The sequence below is a fragment of the Mobula birostris genome, chromosome 22, assembly GCF_030028105.1.
Source record: "Mobula birostris isolate sMobBir1 chromosome 22, sMobBir1.hap1, whole genome shotgun sequence".
Taxonomy (NCBI): domain Eukaryota; kingdom Metazoa; phylum Chordata; class Chondrichthyes; order Myliobatiformes; family Myliobatidae; genus Mobula; species Mobula birostris.
In genome coordinates this window covers 6,361,893-6,378,821 of record NC_092391.1, presented here as the reverse complement: position 1 = coordinate 6,378,821, position 16,929 = coordinate 6,361,893, and the positions used below count along the sequence as shown (strand labels likewise).

Genomic DNA, 16,929 nt, shown 5'->3' with positions numbered 1-16,929 from the left:
AAATACATGTAATATTATATAATGTTTCTCAATAAGTGAAAAAGTTTAATTTTTTTTGTGTTTATTTAATTGGGTTCTCTTTATTTAGTTTTAGGACTTGTGTGAGGATCTGATCACATTTTGGTAATATTTATGCAGAAACAGAGAAAATTCTAAAAGGTTCACAAACTTTCTAGCACTACTGTAACTCTCCTCTGCGCCCTCTCTAAAGTGTCCACATTCTTTTTTAAATGAGGTGACCAGACTGAACACACACCTTCTTAACAATCTCTCAACTTGCAAGGCGACCTTGAGAGATCTATGGACGTGGACTTCACGATCCTTCAAAGTTTAAAAAGCTTTAAAAATGATTTAAAATTTTATAACTTTTGCTTTTTTACTGAAATTTTGTGATGGGTAATTGGTTAAAATCTTTGATCTCCTTTGTCCATCTCTCCCACCTCTTGTCTGCACTGTTTTTGTAGTAGGCTTCTTCTGCTTTCCGTTGTTGGCTGGGGCTCACTGGCACCAACCTACCACCATCAAGGACTTGTCTACAGAAAAGTACCAGAAAAGATCCAGTAACATCATCACGATCCCACCCATGCTGCTCATGCTGCTCATGTTTGTCCCACTCCCATCACAAATTGTGTAGCATCCACACCAGGATCACCAGATTCAAAGACAGTTATTTTTCCCAAGCAGTAAGGCTGATCAACACCTCCACCCACTAACCCACCTCTCCACACCCCAATTACCACTGCTTTATCATTTCCTGTCAGCAATCTTATGTACAGACACTCCTGTGGCCAGCATCACTTCATGGACATACAATTGTACGGAGTCTTTCTTTATTGTATGTTAAATTAAAAATGGCTTCTTTGTTATGTTAAATGCTGAGAAAGTCTCTAGCTAGACATTTGATTGGGTTAATACAGACAGCAGGGTGCTATTAGCCAATGGGTGGTCATGTATCATTTTGTTTTTGGATGATAATGCTGTCTCATATGACTGGGGACGGGGAGTCTGGGGAGAGACGGGAAGATGGAGGAGAGACGGGGAGTCGGAGGAGAGACGGGGAGGATGGCGGACGTGCGGAAAGGCTCCGGTCGATCACTTCGGGTGGTCCCGAGCCGTGAGTTGAGAGGATCCGGGTGGTCGTCAGGAATTGATTGAGCTCCAACGGTTGTGCACGAAGAGCTTGGACTTTGATAAGTCTGGCGCCTCTTTTTTCCCCCCCATTACTTCCTTTTCTGTATCGAATTTATATTAATTTCCTAGATTTAGTAGTATCTGTAAGTGTACTTGGTAAAACGTACTGTGTGTCCTGGCTGATGATTGGTGTTTGGGATTGATTCGGGCGGCAGTGGTGCAGCAACCGACTCCGTGGGAAGCGTTGAGGCAGGGGCTGGGTGGGATTTCCCCTAGACATATACGAGCCAATATAACTGAGCGTTACACAATCAATCTCTGTATATATGCTATCTTATATATTTATATTTCACAGTCAGAATCAGTATCAGGTTTAATATCACCGGCATATGTTGTGAAATTTGTTGACTTTACAACAGCAGTACAATGAAATACATGATAAATAAATATAGAGAAAAAAACCAAATTACACTAAGTATATATATGTGTGTGTGTGTGTGTATATATATATATATATATATATATACACACCAACTAAATAATTAAGTTAAAATAAGTAGTGCAAATCAAATTTTAAAAAGTAGTGAGGTAGTGTTGTTGTGTTTTTAATTACTATTTTGCCTTTATCTTATTGAATGTGTTTTAGGTGCAACATTGGGCCTGGAGTAACAATTATTTCATTCTCCTTCACACTTGTGTACTGGAAATGACATTAAGCATTCTTGAATCTTGCTGCCTAGCTGCATTAGCATGTCATTTGTTGGAAGCTCCATCTAGTGGCTTCTCTGAGAATCTTACAACAACATCGTAACATTTATTTGCTGCTGCATTGCACTGAGTATTCAATTGACATTACTGCAGCTTTTGGCACTTGAAGCCTTAATTTAAAAAAAACTTATCTGTATACGTGCATATTTAAAAAATGCTTGTGGTGCAAGTGTGCATGAATCACTGTGGTCTGCTACTTAACATTTTAAAACCAATTTGTGTACATTTAATTTTCCAGGGAGTCTCAAATTTCGAAGTAAATTTATTTTCAAAGTGCGCGTATGTCACCAGTTACTACCCTGAGATTCATTTTCTTGCGGGCATTCGCAGTAAAACAAGGAAACAGTAGAATCGATTTTTTAAAATGTTGCTCTTGACAGATACGAACAAATAACCCATGTACAGAAGACAGCAAGCTGTGCAAATACAAAAAGAAAATAAAAGAAATAATTTAAGCATTAAGCAGAGACTACGAAGTTTGTTAGTGTTAGTTGAATAGATCTGCTTCAATTTCAACTTGAATTTCTTTCCCTTTTGAAAGTTCTTGGAGCTTTTGTTAGGGAGCGAGTGAAAGAAACACCAAGAGAGTTGGAGGAATACAAAAGCACAAATGGAGAGCATTGAGAGGAGGTTTTTAAAGGTAGCATAGGAGATACGAAAACAAAAGTACTGAAGGTAGGAGTTAACGGAGGGAGAGGAGTGTTGAGGAATGGGCATTAATGAAGGTCAGGCATTGTATACAGTGATTAAGACTACAAGGTCACAGAACTAGGGAGAAGTTAGGCATGGAGAGACTGAAACAATTTAAAAAGAATGCTATATTTTAAGATTGTGAAAAGCTTGAAGATTGAACAGTGTATGGCTAGTGACTATGTTATTGTGTCTAAAGTAACTGCAAAATGTTTTAAAACTGACATGATGCTTTGTAATTAATATCAATAGTTGCTCTGTAATAAACACTGGCTCACTTCCTGTTAACACTGATTGCTGTTAAAACTCCATTTTCATTGCAGGATGTGTATTTTTCCCCTGGATCACTGGGCTTGGAAACCCACATTCAAAATTTTAGGTACAACTTCTACTCCTCTGCTATCAGGCTTCTCAATGGACAGTGAAACAACACATGAACACCTCTCCACTATTTTTGTTCTCTTTTTGTACAACCTAATTAATTTAAATTTTTATATACATTTCTTATAGTAATTTATAGTATGTTTTATGTATTGCACTGTACTGTTTCCACAAGACAACAAATTTCATGACACATGTCAGCGATAATAAGCCTGATTCTAATTCTGATATTTTGAGTTGTGATCCTCTATTAGGATTGAGAATGTGAAGGGAAAATAGACTGGGTATTGAAGTGCAAGGGAGCATTGCGACAGAGGCTGGTCTGTGGAGCTAGCTGAAGGAGAGATAATGAATGGATTGAACCAGGTGGGATTGGGGATAGAAGTGGTGGACCAAGGGAGAAGAGATTCTGCTGGTTAGGTATGTGGGTAATGGGCTATCTGAAACTGGAAAGTTCAGTGTCCATACTATTAGGTGTAGGCAATCCAAGGGGAATATAGGATGTTCTTCTCTCTCGTGTTTGTGTTCTGCTCCCACCATTCCTCCTTGTTCATCTTTCCCCCTTTTCACTCCTAAGACCATATGACATAGAAGCTGAATTAGGTCATTCGATCATGGTTGATTTATTATCCCTCTCAACTCCATTCCCCTGTCTTCTCTCTGTAACCTTTGACATCCTTACTAATCATGAACCTGTCAGCCTCTGCTTTAAATATACCCAGTGACTGTGTCTCTAAGAGCTGTCCATGGCCATGAATTCCACTGATTCGCTACCCTCTGGCTAAAGACATTACTTTTCATCTCTGTTCTAAAGGTATATCCTCCTATTCTGAGGCTATACCCTCTGGCCCTTGACTCTCCCACTATAGGAAGCAACAGAAAGAAATTTGAGAGACTTGGGACGGCGCAGTAGAGTAGCGGTTAGTGCATTGCTTTACAGTGCCAGCAATGGGTTTAATTGCAGCCGTTATCTGTAAGTAGTTTTTATATTCTCCCTGTGATCTCAGGGGTTTCCTCAGATGGCTTCAGTTTCCTCCCATATTCCAAAAACATACTGGTTAGAAGGTTAATTGGTCACGTGGGTGTAACTGGGTGATGTGGGCTCATTGGGCTGGAAGGGCCTGTTGCCGCACTGTATCTCTAAATAAAAACTTCCACTGGTCTGGGAACCTACTTTCTCTCAACGTCATAATAAAGGAAAGGTGCATAATTTAAACTCAGAAGAGTGGACTTGCAGATTGGGGAAAATATGCTCACTCAATCCTTTTTGCATTAGGTACAAAGAAACTGATGCCTAGATTTCATAGTCAAAGGTGAAGTGATGGTTTCCTGCAAAAGTTTAGCAATCTGTACAGTGAAGAATTCCTTTTCATGCCATTGATCTGTTCATTAGGAGCCCAACTATCCAGCAACTGCAAAGTCATCAAAACAGTCGCATTTGAAGATTCTCACGGACAGCAAAAAAGTGGATAAAAAGCACATTTTTAACAAATCTTTTATTTACAAATTACGCAGTGCAACATAAAGATTGGATCTTGTATTACTATAAGAAAAGTGAAAATGTAAAAACAACATAGTATTTTAAGATCATTGATATTTTGAAGTATTTATCTGATTCTTGTACTTGAGATTGTTTGAATGCTAGGATGCTTGCTCAGATGTAATTGTGGTCTAGTTTGCCAGACAAGGCCACAATTATTCCTCGGCAATAAAGCATAAAATACAATGTGACCAAGTCCACAAACACCTGAAGTCCTTATCAGTTTGCTGGTGACAGCAGAGGAGGCTGTTAAACAGTGCAGCCTGTGGACAAGTACGGAATCACTAATACTAACTTCTGGATTTCAGTGTTTAGATATGCAGTACATGTTCACAATCGAGAAGTTGCTGGGGGTTAGGCAGTGAGATTGTGATGAACACTGACATTTTTGTTCAGTGCAGCAGTAGGACCATTATATATACAGCAGAAAGTGGGCATATACGGAAAGTTAGCAAAATGTATGAATTATGCGTGTGCGTGTAGGAGAAGTGAGTGTTATGGTCAGAGAAAAATGGATATAATTGAGGAGATAACTGCATCAAATTCTCTGGCATTATTTCTGTATCTTACGCTGATTAAATTTGACAACTAGACTCAGTGCAGCTGTTTACTGGTCAGTTTGATTCCTTATTTGTAACAAAAATAATCAGAATTATAAAATTATTGCAATAATTTAAATTATTTTAATTATAAAGTCACTGGGCTATTTTGTTTGTAGTTTATGTAGAGATGGTGTGATACAGGCTGTCCAATCCAATGAGCCACACTGCCCAGCAACTCCACTATTTAATCCAAGCCTAATCACAGGACAATTTACATTGATCAATTAACCTACTAACCAGTACATCTTTGGACTGTTGGAGGAAACCAGAGCACCCAGAGGAAACCCACACAGTCACAGGAAGGATGTGCAAACTTCTTACGGACAACGTCAGAATTAAACGCCGAATTCTGATGTCCTAAACTGTAAAAACGTCATGCTAACTGCTAAGCTACTGTGGTTCTTGGGTTGCTACGTAATGCAACATTAATCTTTTCATGAAAAGTGCCATCAAACATACTGTATGTCAGCTCCATTGATATAGTAAGCCATATGATAACTTGTATTTATTTTTTCAGTTCAGTGCATTTAGGATCTCATTTATTAACATGGTAATATTCTACTGATAACTTCAGACATGCTTGAAATAGGATTTCAAGTCCTTAGTTGTGTTACAAGCATCAGTAACCAGGTCAAAAATATATTCTTGTGGAAAATATTGGTTGTATGTTTGTCTTTGGACTGCAAACAGTAATGAAGTACTCCCTGAAATAAGCTGCAAACTGCTTAACCCACAGCAGTCTCCCCACCCCCCACCCCCACAATCAACTCATTATCATGTCTCACAATGGCAAATTATGTGGGGTCAGATTAATCAATGAAAATGAAAATTCAGTTCATTTTTTTCTGGTTAGTTATGGCATTTCCATCATTACCCCTCAGCCTTTGTGATACTGCCTTTTACTTAAAAAAAATATTGTTTGTCGTATCAGGCTTCAGTGTTTGTGCTTTATAAAGCCTGAAGGGTTAAAGATGTATGTCACCAAAATCAATAACTATCTCTACACAGGAAGTCAAATCATTATGTGGATCAACATTGTCTGAGTTGACTTACTCTATTTTTCCCTATTTACCTAGCAGCCACGGTACTCTAGGGATGCTGCTGCATGAATTGAGCACATACTGTGTAAAGTTGCAAGAGCCAATACTTCATGTTACAAGCAAGTGCATCTTGTAGCCAGAGGAAGTGCTTTGTCTATTCGTTCTTTGGGGGGGAACTTTAAAACTAATTGTAATCTGGGATTTTTAAACTATTTTTTAACACAGAATTATTTAAACCAGTTCAGATGTATAGAGATTTTTTTCTTTGTTGTTACTGCACTCAATCTGTATGCTACTGATCATTGTTGTGACTCTGTTATATTGTTTTATGTGCATCAGCAGTTGATTCCAATTTTGCCTCAATTAACTACATTCATGTAATTGAGGCTAATAGAAGTAGATCAGAATCCCCTGCCAATGCACTACATTTCATAATCTAATGACAGCCGAGATCTGACAATACAACTTGAAGCGTATGTTTTAAGAAATATTTGCTGTCACTTATAGTGTTCTGTGTGTACAGCATCCCTTTTTTCCCTCCTTAAATCTTTGATACTGTTGTCATGCATGCTGACAAAGGTTCAACACTGCTCTAATTAGCCTCAAGGAACTGTTTGGAGTCGGGGATTTTTTTTTTGGAAGAATTCCACGCATTAAATTGACCCTTCTGCATGTCCCCCTATTATTCATAGGTTGATCTCTGATAACACTGTGGAAGCTCTGCTGGATGCTGGTAGCGGAACATCAGTAGCTGGCAGAGATGTAGCCTAAATTTGGAACATTTATCTTCTTATGCTCTGTAGTCAGCCAAACTAGGGAGCTAATAAAATCACAATCAAAGCAGGCTCTCTGGAATTTGAAAGACCTTCTGATATTCTGGCAACACATCTAGATGGCAATTTGCAGCTAGTAGGAGGTTAGGGTAGAAAACTGCCTTGAAGCTAAAGGGTGCGCCAAATATTCTTCTTTTTTTCCCTAACTGGAGGAGGGAAAAGGGAAAAGGGGAAAGCCTTGAACAGTTCTCACTGGCCCTAATCACCATAACAGCCTCAGCTGCCCCTTGGATCCCCTGCCAAGTCCCTATCATCTTCTGATCAAATATTAATGTGTGATACTCTGCTTGCTCGCTAATCCAAAGCCAATTAATATTATCTGTCAATTATTTACAGATCCTGAGGTGCGGAGGCAATTCCCCGAGGACTTCAGCGACCAGGTTTGGAATGCGTAATTAACTTTTTTTTACATGGCAAAATTTATTTCAGAGTCACTCAAGATACCACTGCTGTTCAGCTTAATGAAGGAGACAAATGAATTTTTTTTTGGGGGAAGAGATGGGGGTGATAATTAAGAGCCACTGATGAAGATGATGATGGCATTGACAGTTTGTAAAGATATACAGTAGGAGGCAAAATTTTGCAACCCAGCATGGCAATTTTTAAAGCAATTCTATGAGGTAAATCACATGCCAACATACAGTACATGAACAAAAGATGAATAAGGTGATTTAGAATTTCTTTGTACCCTCTTTCTGGCATTAGCTGTTAATATGACAAATTATAAGTCCAAGTAAAAGAGCATCGGTGATATCTAATGCAAACAATGGACTGTGGAATTTATGAAATCTAATATCTATGCCTTGCTGTAATAATCCTTCTAACCACTTCTCTTGATGTCAGTTTTGAAAAGATACTCCTCATTCTATTCACTATCCAAGTGCACAAAGGCACAGTTTTACCATAAAATGTTCCTAAACCAAACTGCCTTTAGACCTTATTAGAAATCTTGCTGTTTATATTACCAATCCTCCCCTGGGGCTTTCAGAACTGAAAGGGACACCATAGTTGTTCCGTACTGGGATATTTTAGTGCTAATGGATAGGAGGAATAAAGCTTCATTCATGAGATGTATATGTTGCTGGGATCCATGTATTGACCATCTGTTAATTATCTTTAAACTGTAGCAGGCTTGGCTATTTTAGACGGCATTTAAAAGTCAATCACATAAATCGTTCTGGAGATTTTATGACACATAACCTCCAGAGTGAGTTAAGGAAGTTTTTTTTTCTTCCTTTGTAGGATATTAATAAATTGGATGGGTTTTTATGATCATTCAAAAGTGTTGTCCCAAATTGCCCTCTGATTCTAGACTCCCCTACTATATATCCACTCTGTCTAGGTCTCTCAGTATTCCTGCAATAAAAACTTAAATCCCAGCTTAATTTCTCTCCTACTGATCCTCTTTAAACCTATCTTGCTTGTCTTCACAACCTTCCTTTCTCAACAGCATGAGTTGAGAATACCTGATGCTTTGTCACTAAGATTGAGACCAGGTGGTCAGCAGCATCTGCCACTTCCCTCTGTTCCTCTTGTGCATGGAGCCAGTCTATCTGAATGTGTCTTTATCAACTGTGCACGTATCCCCCACCCCTTGCTATCTCCATGCGTAGCACCCACCTGCTGCTCCCTTTTAGCATTAAAATGCTATATGGCTATTTCCCTTCCCAAACTTTTTGTTAGCTTAGCCATGCAAATTGCTTTCCAGGGAGTGTGATTTTGCCAATTTGAATCCTTTGAGGACCTCTTATGGAAGCCTGGAAGTCCTCAACTTCTTGAAAGATTATGTGAGCACATGACTAAGAATAGGCCACTTGACCCCCTTAAGCCTGCTCTACATTTAATAAGGTCACACTGACCTGATTGCGATCTCAAGAAGGATGCTTATGTCAGAATGCTGTTTCTGGATTTCAGTTCGGCATTCAACGCTATCCTCCCACAGACCTTGTTGAACAAACCCCTACCCTTTGGTCTAAATACATCATTATGCAACTGGGTGTTGGACTTATTAAAAAAAAAAAACAGACCTCAGATAGTGAATGATGCACAACTGCTCTTCCCTCCCCATCATCCTCAACACGGGTGCCCCCCAGGGCTGTGTGCTGAGCCTGTTACTGTACACTCTGCTCACACATGAATGCAGGACCAAACACCTGAGTAATCATATCGTCAAGTTCGTCAATGACATGACAGTGGGGCTCATCAGCAACAACGTTGAGACAGCCTACAGAGAGGAGGTGGAAGGGCTTGAGGTCTGGTGCCTGGCAGATAACCTCTTTATCAATGTGAACGCCTTTTGTTTTAAATGATGAATCCAACATTCCACTTGGTACTCCAGATGTGGTCTCACCAATGTCCTATTCTTGCTGATATCATGATAGTAGAGTCCAACAACAGTTTGTCAACTTCCTGCATTTTCCCAGCAGTGGCTGTCACATTATCTGGGAACTAAATCTGTGGCAGTTTAGGCCCAGTGCAGGTTCAGTAACTCTGTTTCAAAGAGGAATGATTTGTGGGATTTGGATACATGAAAAGTAATGTACACTTTTCTGAGCGAATTCAATTATTAATATATATGTACTTATTTAAGTATATGTATTTAAGTATATGTATTTATTTAAGTAGTTTCTAGTGTATTAGTGTTAATTTAATTGTTTATTTTAAATTATTCTATTTTTATTGTATTAAAAATTCATACTTTTCAGGTATTTGAATATTTGTAAATATCACAGAGAAGTAACAGTCTTTTAATAATTTCACCATTTGTTTTTCCCGGTTCTGTGACTTGTGGATACAAGCTTTGCCATTATCAACAGCAAGTTGTGCTCTTCTTGGGACCTTCTAGATTAGAAGCCAGCCCTTTAGGTCAGACGTTGGCCCTGCAGGTCAGGGGCAGGCTGACTTGGTGCAGTGGCTGACCTTGAGGATCAGGTTGCTGCTGCAGGGCGGTCTGGTGGGGAAACAATGAATATCAGTGAGTCACCACTCATTGAGACATGCTGTATGGAGATAGCCCGTGGGCCACATGTACCATTGTAACATGTTCATAGCTCCCTTTTAGAACATAGAGCATAGAACGTTACAGCACAGTACAGGCCCATTGGCCATGATGTTGTGCTCACCTTTTAACCTTCTCCAAGTTGAATCTTAAATTTCCCTCACACAGCCCTCCATATTTCTTTCATCCGTGTGCCTATCTAAGAGGCTCTTTAATGTCTCCATGTATCTACCTCCACCAGCCCTAGTAGGGTGTTCCATACTTGCACCATTCTTTGAGCAGGAAAAAATACCTCTGACATTCCCCTCTATAATTTCCCCAATCACCTTTAAAATGATGCCCTCTCGTGTTATCCAGCAAAGAAACAGGCCTTATCCCAACATATATATGCCATCCTCTTACCCATCTAAATTAATTCCATTTACCACTGGAATTTTCACTCAATAGGGAGAAGAGGCAGAGGGAGGTGGAAAACAACACGATTCCATTTGCACAATTGTTTTGGCCTACTGTATCTGCACCCTCTTCATATTGACTTCCAATGTATGAGCTATTTCTGCCCTCGGAAAATGTTGCTGGTTGTTTACGGTATCTATGCCTCTTTTCATTTTATGCAGCTAGTACTTTTTCTCAGGTACATTTTCTTTGTGGGTACAGTTCCCTGCCCTTCATTAATGTCATTATTAATCACTCCTTAAAACCTTTGTGTTTGGCAACTGTGCCTTCAGCTGAACTAATTACAACCTTTCCTTCCACTTCACCTATTGAGAGTGTCATCCTTCCAGATTGTACCGATGTTAACTTTTTGAATCCCACAAAGTTTTCAACCTGATACGAGACAGAAATATCTCTGATCAAAGTCCATATTACACCCCGTGTATATGTAACATCCTATTCTGCTTTTCCACTCTTGTTTAGCTTGGTGGGTTTTTACTTGTTCAGTTCCATTCACAGAACCTAGAAATCTACAGCACATCACAGGTCCTTCAGCCCACAATGTTGTGCCGACCATGTGTCCTACTCAAGAAACTGCCTAGAATTTCCCTACTGCATAGCCCTCTATTTTTCTAAGCTCCTTGTACATGTCTAAGAGTCTCTTAAAAGAACCTATTGTATCTGCCTGTACCACCATCATTGGCAGTGCATTCCATGCACCCACTGCTCTCTGTGTGAAAGCAGAGAGCAATACCTACTTTTAAGCACCTTAAAACTACACCCTCTCCTGCTAGCCTTTTCAGCCCTGGGAAAAAGCCTCTGTACCTACTCCTAAGCACCTTAAAACCATGCCCCCTTGTTTTAGGTTTTTCAGCCCTAGGAAAGAGCCTCTGACTATCCACATGATCAGTGCCTCATCATCTTATACACCTCTATCAGGTCACCTCTCATCCTCCATGGCTCCAAGGAGAAAAGGCCAAATTCACTCAACCTATTCTCATAGGCACACTCTCCAATCCAGGCAATATCCTTGTAAATCCCTTCTGCACTCTCGCTAAAAGATTCATATTCTTCCTGTAGTGAGGTGACCAGAACTGAACACAGTACTCCAAGTGGGGTCTAACTGAGGGCTTGTATAGCTGTAACATTACCTCATGGCTCTTGGACTTAGTCCCATGGTTGATGAAGGCCAACACGCTATATGCCTTCTTAACAACACTGTCAACATGTGCAATGGCTTTGAGTGTCCAGTGGACACAGACCCCAAGATCTCTCGGATCTTCCACACCGCCAAGAGTTTTACCATTGATATATTGTTATTTCAAATTTGACCTATCAAAATGAACCATTTCACACTTATCTGGGTTGAAGTCCATCTGACACTTCTCAGCTCAGTTCTGCATCCAATGGAAGTCCCACGGTAACCTCTGACAATCCTCCATACTATCCACAACACCCCCAATCTTTATGTCATCAGTAAACTTACTAACCCACCCTTCTACTTCATCCAAGTCATTTATGAAAATCACAAAGAGGAGAGGTCCCAGAACAGATCCCTGCGGGACACCACTGCTCACCGCCCTCCATACAGCATACAAACCATCTACAACCACCCTTTGCCTACTGTGGACAAGTCAATTGTGGATCCACAAAGCAAAGTCCCCTTGGATCCCATGGCTCCTTACTTTCTGAATCAGCCTGGCATGGGGAACTTTATCAAATGCCGTACTGAAATCTATATACACTACATCCACTGCTCTACCTTCATCAATATGTTTTGTTACATCCTCAAAGAATTCACTCAGGCTTGCAAGGCACAACCAGCCCTTGACAAAGCCATGCTGACTATCCCTAACCTGATTATGTCTCTCCAAATGCTCATAAATCCTGCTTCTCAGGATCTTCTCCAACAATTTGCCCACCACTGAAGTAAAACTCACAGGTCTATAATTCCTGGGTTAGTTCTACTCCCTTTCATGAACAAGGGAACAACGTTTGCAACCCTCCAATCATTCAGTACTTCTCCCGTCCCTATTGATGATGCAAAGATCATCGCCAGATGCTCAACAATCTCCTCCCTTGCTTCCCACAGTCGCCTGGGGTATATCTTGTCCGGATCTGGCGACTTAACTAATTTAATCCTTTACAAAAGCTCCAGCATGTCCTCTTTCTTAATGTCTATATGCTCAAGCGTTTCAGTTTGCTGTAAGCCATCCCCACAATTGCCAAGGTCCTTTTCCCTGGTGAATACTGAAGCAAAGTATTCATTACGTACCTCCACTACCTCCTCCGACTCCATGCACAGATTTCCAGTATCGCACCTTATTGGTCCTATTCTCACATGGCTCATCCTCTTGCCCCTCGAATTCTTGTAGAATGCCTTGGAGTTTCCTTAATCCTGCTCGCCAAGGCCTTCTCATGGCTCCTTCTAGTTCTTTTAATTTCATTCTTAAGCTCCTTCCTGGCAAACTTGTAATTTTTTCAAGCTCTGACTGTATCTAGTTTCTTGAACCTTTTGTAAGCTTTACTTTTCTTCTTAACTGGATTTTCTACATCCCTTTTACACCATGGTTCTTTTACCCTATCATCCTTTCCCTGCCTCAATGGAATATACCTAGGCAGAATGCCATGCAAATGTTCCCTGAACATTAGCCACATTTCTGCCGTGCACTTCCCTGAGAACACCTGCTCTCAATTTATGCTCCTGAGTTTCTGCCTAATAGCATCATACTTCCCCCTACCCCAATTAAATGTTTTCCTGAACTTCCCTCTTCCAGTGCTATGGTAAAGGAGATAGAATTGTGATCGCTGCTTCCAAAGTGCTCTCTGACTGAGAGATCAGGTTCATTTCTCAATACCAGATCAAGTGCAGCCTCTCCTCTGGTTGACCTATCTACATATTCTGTCAGGAAACCTTTTTGAACACACCTAACAAACTCCACCCCATCCAAACCATTTGCTCTAAGGAGATGCCAGTCAATATTAGAAAGGTTAAAATCAGCCATCACAACAACCCTATTATTGTTGCACCGTTCCAGAATCTGCCTCCCCCTCTGCTGCTCGATCTCTCTGTTACTATGGGGAGGGGTCTATATATTAAAAAAATCCAATAGGGTTATTGCCCCCTTCCTGCTTCTGACTTCCACCCACACAGACTTGTGTATTTAGTTGTAGATGGTGCCGGAAAAGGGCCAATAACACTATAAACAGTCCTGTTTATGGACTGTTTGTCTCACTCCCATTAGGGAGGAGACTTTGTAACATCCACGCCAGGACCACCAATCTCAAAGACAGTTACTTACCCCAAGCAGTAAGGCTGATCAACATTTCCACCGGCTAACCCACCCTGCCACACACCCAGCCACAACTTCTTCATAATTTCCTGTCAGTCACCTTGCGTACAGACACATATGTGCCTGATGTCACTTTATGGACATATAATCAATGAATGTATATAAACTACCTTATGTATTTATATTTATTATGCTTTTTTATTATTGGGTTCTTTACCTTGTTCAGTATTTCTGTACTGCATGAGATCTGGACTAACAATTACTTCATTTTCCTTTACACCTATGTACTGGAAATGACATTAAACAATCTTGAATCAGCAGCAAACTACTCTTCCTACTCTTAGACTGTTATCGTTGATCTCCTCCAAGGTTCTACACTTGGTTCCCTCCAAATCTTATCGACATACTGCTTGTGAGCAGCATCAGGATTGTCAGAATGAGATTTATTATCAGTGTCTTATATGATGTCACATTTGTTGTTTTGCAGCAGTATATTTGTAAAAGAAATACATAGTGCAAAATAAATGGGATAATAAAACAATGTTCATGGGTTGATGGATCAGATTCCGATTAAATCATCACATTTACATCGAAACATAGTCATTTGTGTTAACAACCTACGCAAACTAGAGGCGTTCTGGGTGGCAACCTATTGCTACACATTCTGACGCCAACACAGCATGCCCACAATGCTTGGCAGAATAATTCAGAAATCTGATGGCGGAGGAGAAGGAGCTGTTTCAGAATTGTTGAATATGGGTCTTTAGGCTCCTGTATCTCCTCTCTGATGGTAGCAATGAAAAGAGAGTCTCCTGGATCATCTATGCATTGCTGATACCAAGCTCTACCTTCCTGTCGATTCCCTTATCTTTTTGTTGTCAGACCCCTTGTGTGACATTGGTGCCACAAAGCAAAATTTTTATTCAACTAAACTGAAGGTACCCCCTTACTATTCCTGTCAGTTATCTTTCACTTGCTAATGTTTCCTGTCCTCTCTAGTAAATGTCTTAAGCTGAAGCAGGAAGTTTGCAAGTTCAGTGTTATATTTAAGATTGGTTTCTCCAACTTCTGCTAATTTTTTTTCCCTTCCTCTTCACTCTTTAATTCCACACTCTGGCTTCTTATCTCTTCTCTCTTGTCTATTAACTCCCCCCTGCTGTCCTTCCTCCTCCTTTTCTCCCATGGTCCACACACCTCTCCTATCATTCTTCTCTAGCCCTTTGCCTTTTCCATGTATTACCTCTCAGCTTAGTACTTCATCCCTTCCCCCACCAACCTGGCTTCATCCAAGAGCTTGTCCTCTTTCCCCTCCTCCCAACTTCTTATTCTGGTTTCTTTCCCCTTCCTTTCCAGTCCTAATGAAGGATCTCTCTCGAAACGTCAACTGTATTCACTTCCATTGATGCTGCCTGACCTGCTAAGTTCCTCCGGCATTTTGTGTGTGTTGTTATGGATTCCCAGCATCTGCAGAACCACTTGTGTTTATGTTTAAGAATATCTTCAGACAGCACTGGGATATATATTTTTCACCTCTCTAATGTTCTTTGACTCTACCTATAGTTCAACTCATCTGTTCAATCCCTTCCCTTGTTTACCTGTTCATAAACCTACATTCATCCAAAATTGTGGCTTGTTCACTGACATGTACTAACAACCTTGATTTAGATCGGCTCCTATTTAAGCAGTACCTTTATTTTAACGTTCTTTTTCAAAATGCTTGGCAGTCTCTTCCTGCACTACATCTGCAATCTAATCTGCCCCCAGGTACATTAGGGACATTTAAGAGACTCATAGAATGGCACCTGAATGATAGAAAAATGGAGGGCTACGTGAAAGGGAAGGGTTAGATTGATTTTAGAGTAGGTTAAAGGATTGGCACAACATTGTGGGCTGAAGGGCCTGTACTGTGCTCTATTGTTCTATGTTTTAAATCTTTGTGCCACACCATCTCTGGCCTCCTGTATATTCATGAATTTAATCATTTCACCTTTGCAAGCCATGTCTTTCCCTTAGTATCGGATGTTAACATCAATGTTTGGTTAATATCAAGTGCTGGGCTGAACTGGAAAGGTTGGGTATGGGTGGGGGGGGGGGGCAAGCCCCAGAGTGTATCATAGTGACTGAACCTGATGTTTGGATGCTGATTTAGGTGCTGGGCCAGATTGAAAGGGTCAGGGTGTCAGGGCCTGAGGCAGGGGATGGGCTGGATCAGCTCGCTGCTACGTGTCGTTTAATTGACTCTATACTGAACTATGTGTCTCCAACACTATTTGTTTACATTTATTGTTTGCAATAGTTGTTTTTTTTTCTTTCTGCATTTTGTGTGTTTGACGGTCTTTGATTTCTTTGTTTCGTGGTTGCCTGTTAGGAGACAAATTGCAAGGTTGTATAATGTATACATACTTCGATAATGTTTTAAACTTTGAATTTTGATTTCCTTTCTGGACTTCTAACTGATCACCCCACTCCTGACAACCCCACAGTTCTCCTTAAAACCACCTGTGACTGAAGTTCAGTCCTCAGTCTTGCTTCACGTAACTGTGTTAGTGTGCTCTTACCGTGTTTGTGTGAGGGACCTTGAAATATTTTGATAAATTGAGACCCTCTGTTGGTTGTGGTCGATGGTGGATGTTGCATCCTAATGTCTATGTACATGTAAGCCAGTACGCAAGTCAAGGCAGTACGATATGGAGAGCAAGCTGTTGCCCATGCAGCAGGTTCCTCCTCTCTACGCAGCTGATGAATCCAAAGGAATGACCAAGGCTGATATAATTTGGTAGCAGCAGCATCGTAGGAGTTGCCAGTCAGCATTGAACTCAGTGTAACTACCTTAGGGACTCCAGGTCAATATTTTTTCTTAAGGTTAACTCCCGAAGCCTTCCCCGTGAGTGGGCATAGTTGCAAGGCATCAGAGGTTTGAGATCAGAGTTTTCCTTCTCCGAAATGAGCTGCTGACCATGGTTGACAAGCACCATCTACCCGATGTGACTGGATTTAAGGTGCCAGTAGCCTGCCCTTGCCCCTTCCCGTCATTAGAAACGGTTATGATTGGCTTAGTCACTGAGCTGCACAGGAAGGCCAGGAGATAGACTTGGTTGTCAGAGACTATTTGAGGCGCGTGGCTATGACAGCCATAAGGATAAATGAAGGGAGCCCGATTGGTGAAATTTGTTGCCACTAATTCTGCTGCCTCTTACTGCAATTCAGAGTGAAGCTCG

The 16,929-nt window shown here is 40.6% G+C and overlaps 1 protein-coding gene across 8 annotated transcripts in view; it reads left to right on the top strand.

Annotated features, from left to right (window-relative positions):
* The window catches only part of LOC140186043 (DENN domain-containing protein 1A-like), a 630,918-nt gene that overhangs the window by 123,080 nt on the left and 490,909 nt on the right, over positions 1-16,929 (top strand). For all 8 annotated transcript variants that reach the window (XR_011882770.1, XR_011882769.1, XM_072239859.1 and 5 more), the window contains exon 3: positions 7,322-7,365. Coding sequence is in view for 6 of the 8 variants with exons in the window: in XM_072239859.1 (XP_072095960.1) it covers positions 7,322-7,365 (44 nt within the window). In the remaining 2 variants the exon portion in view is untranslated. The remainder of the gene's footprint in view (positions 1-7,321; positions 7,366-16,929) is intronic.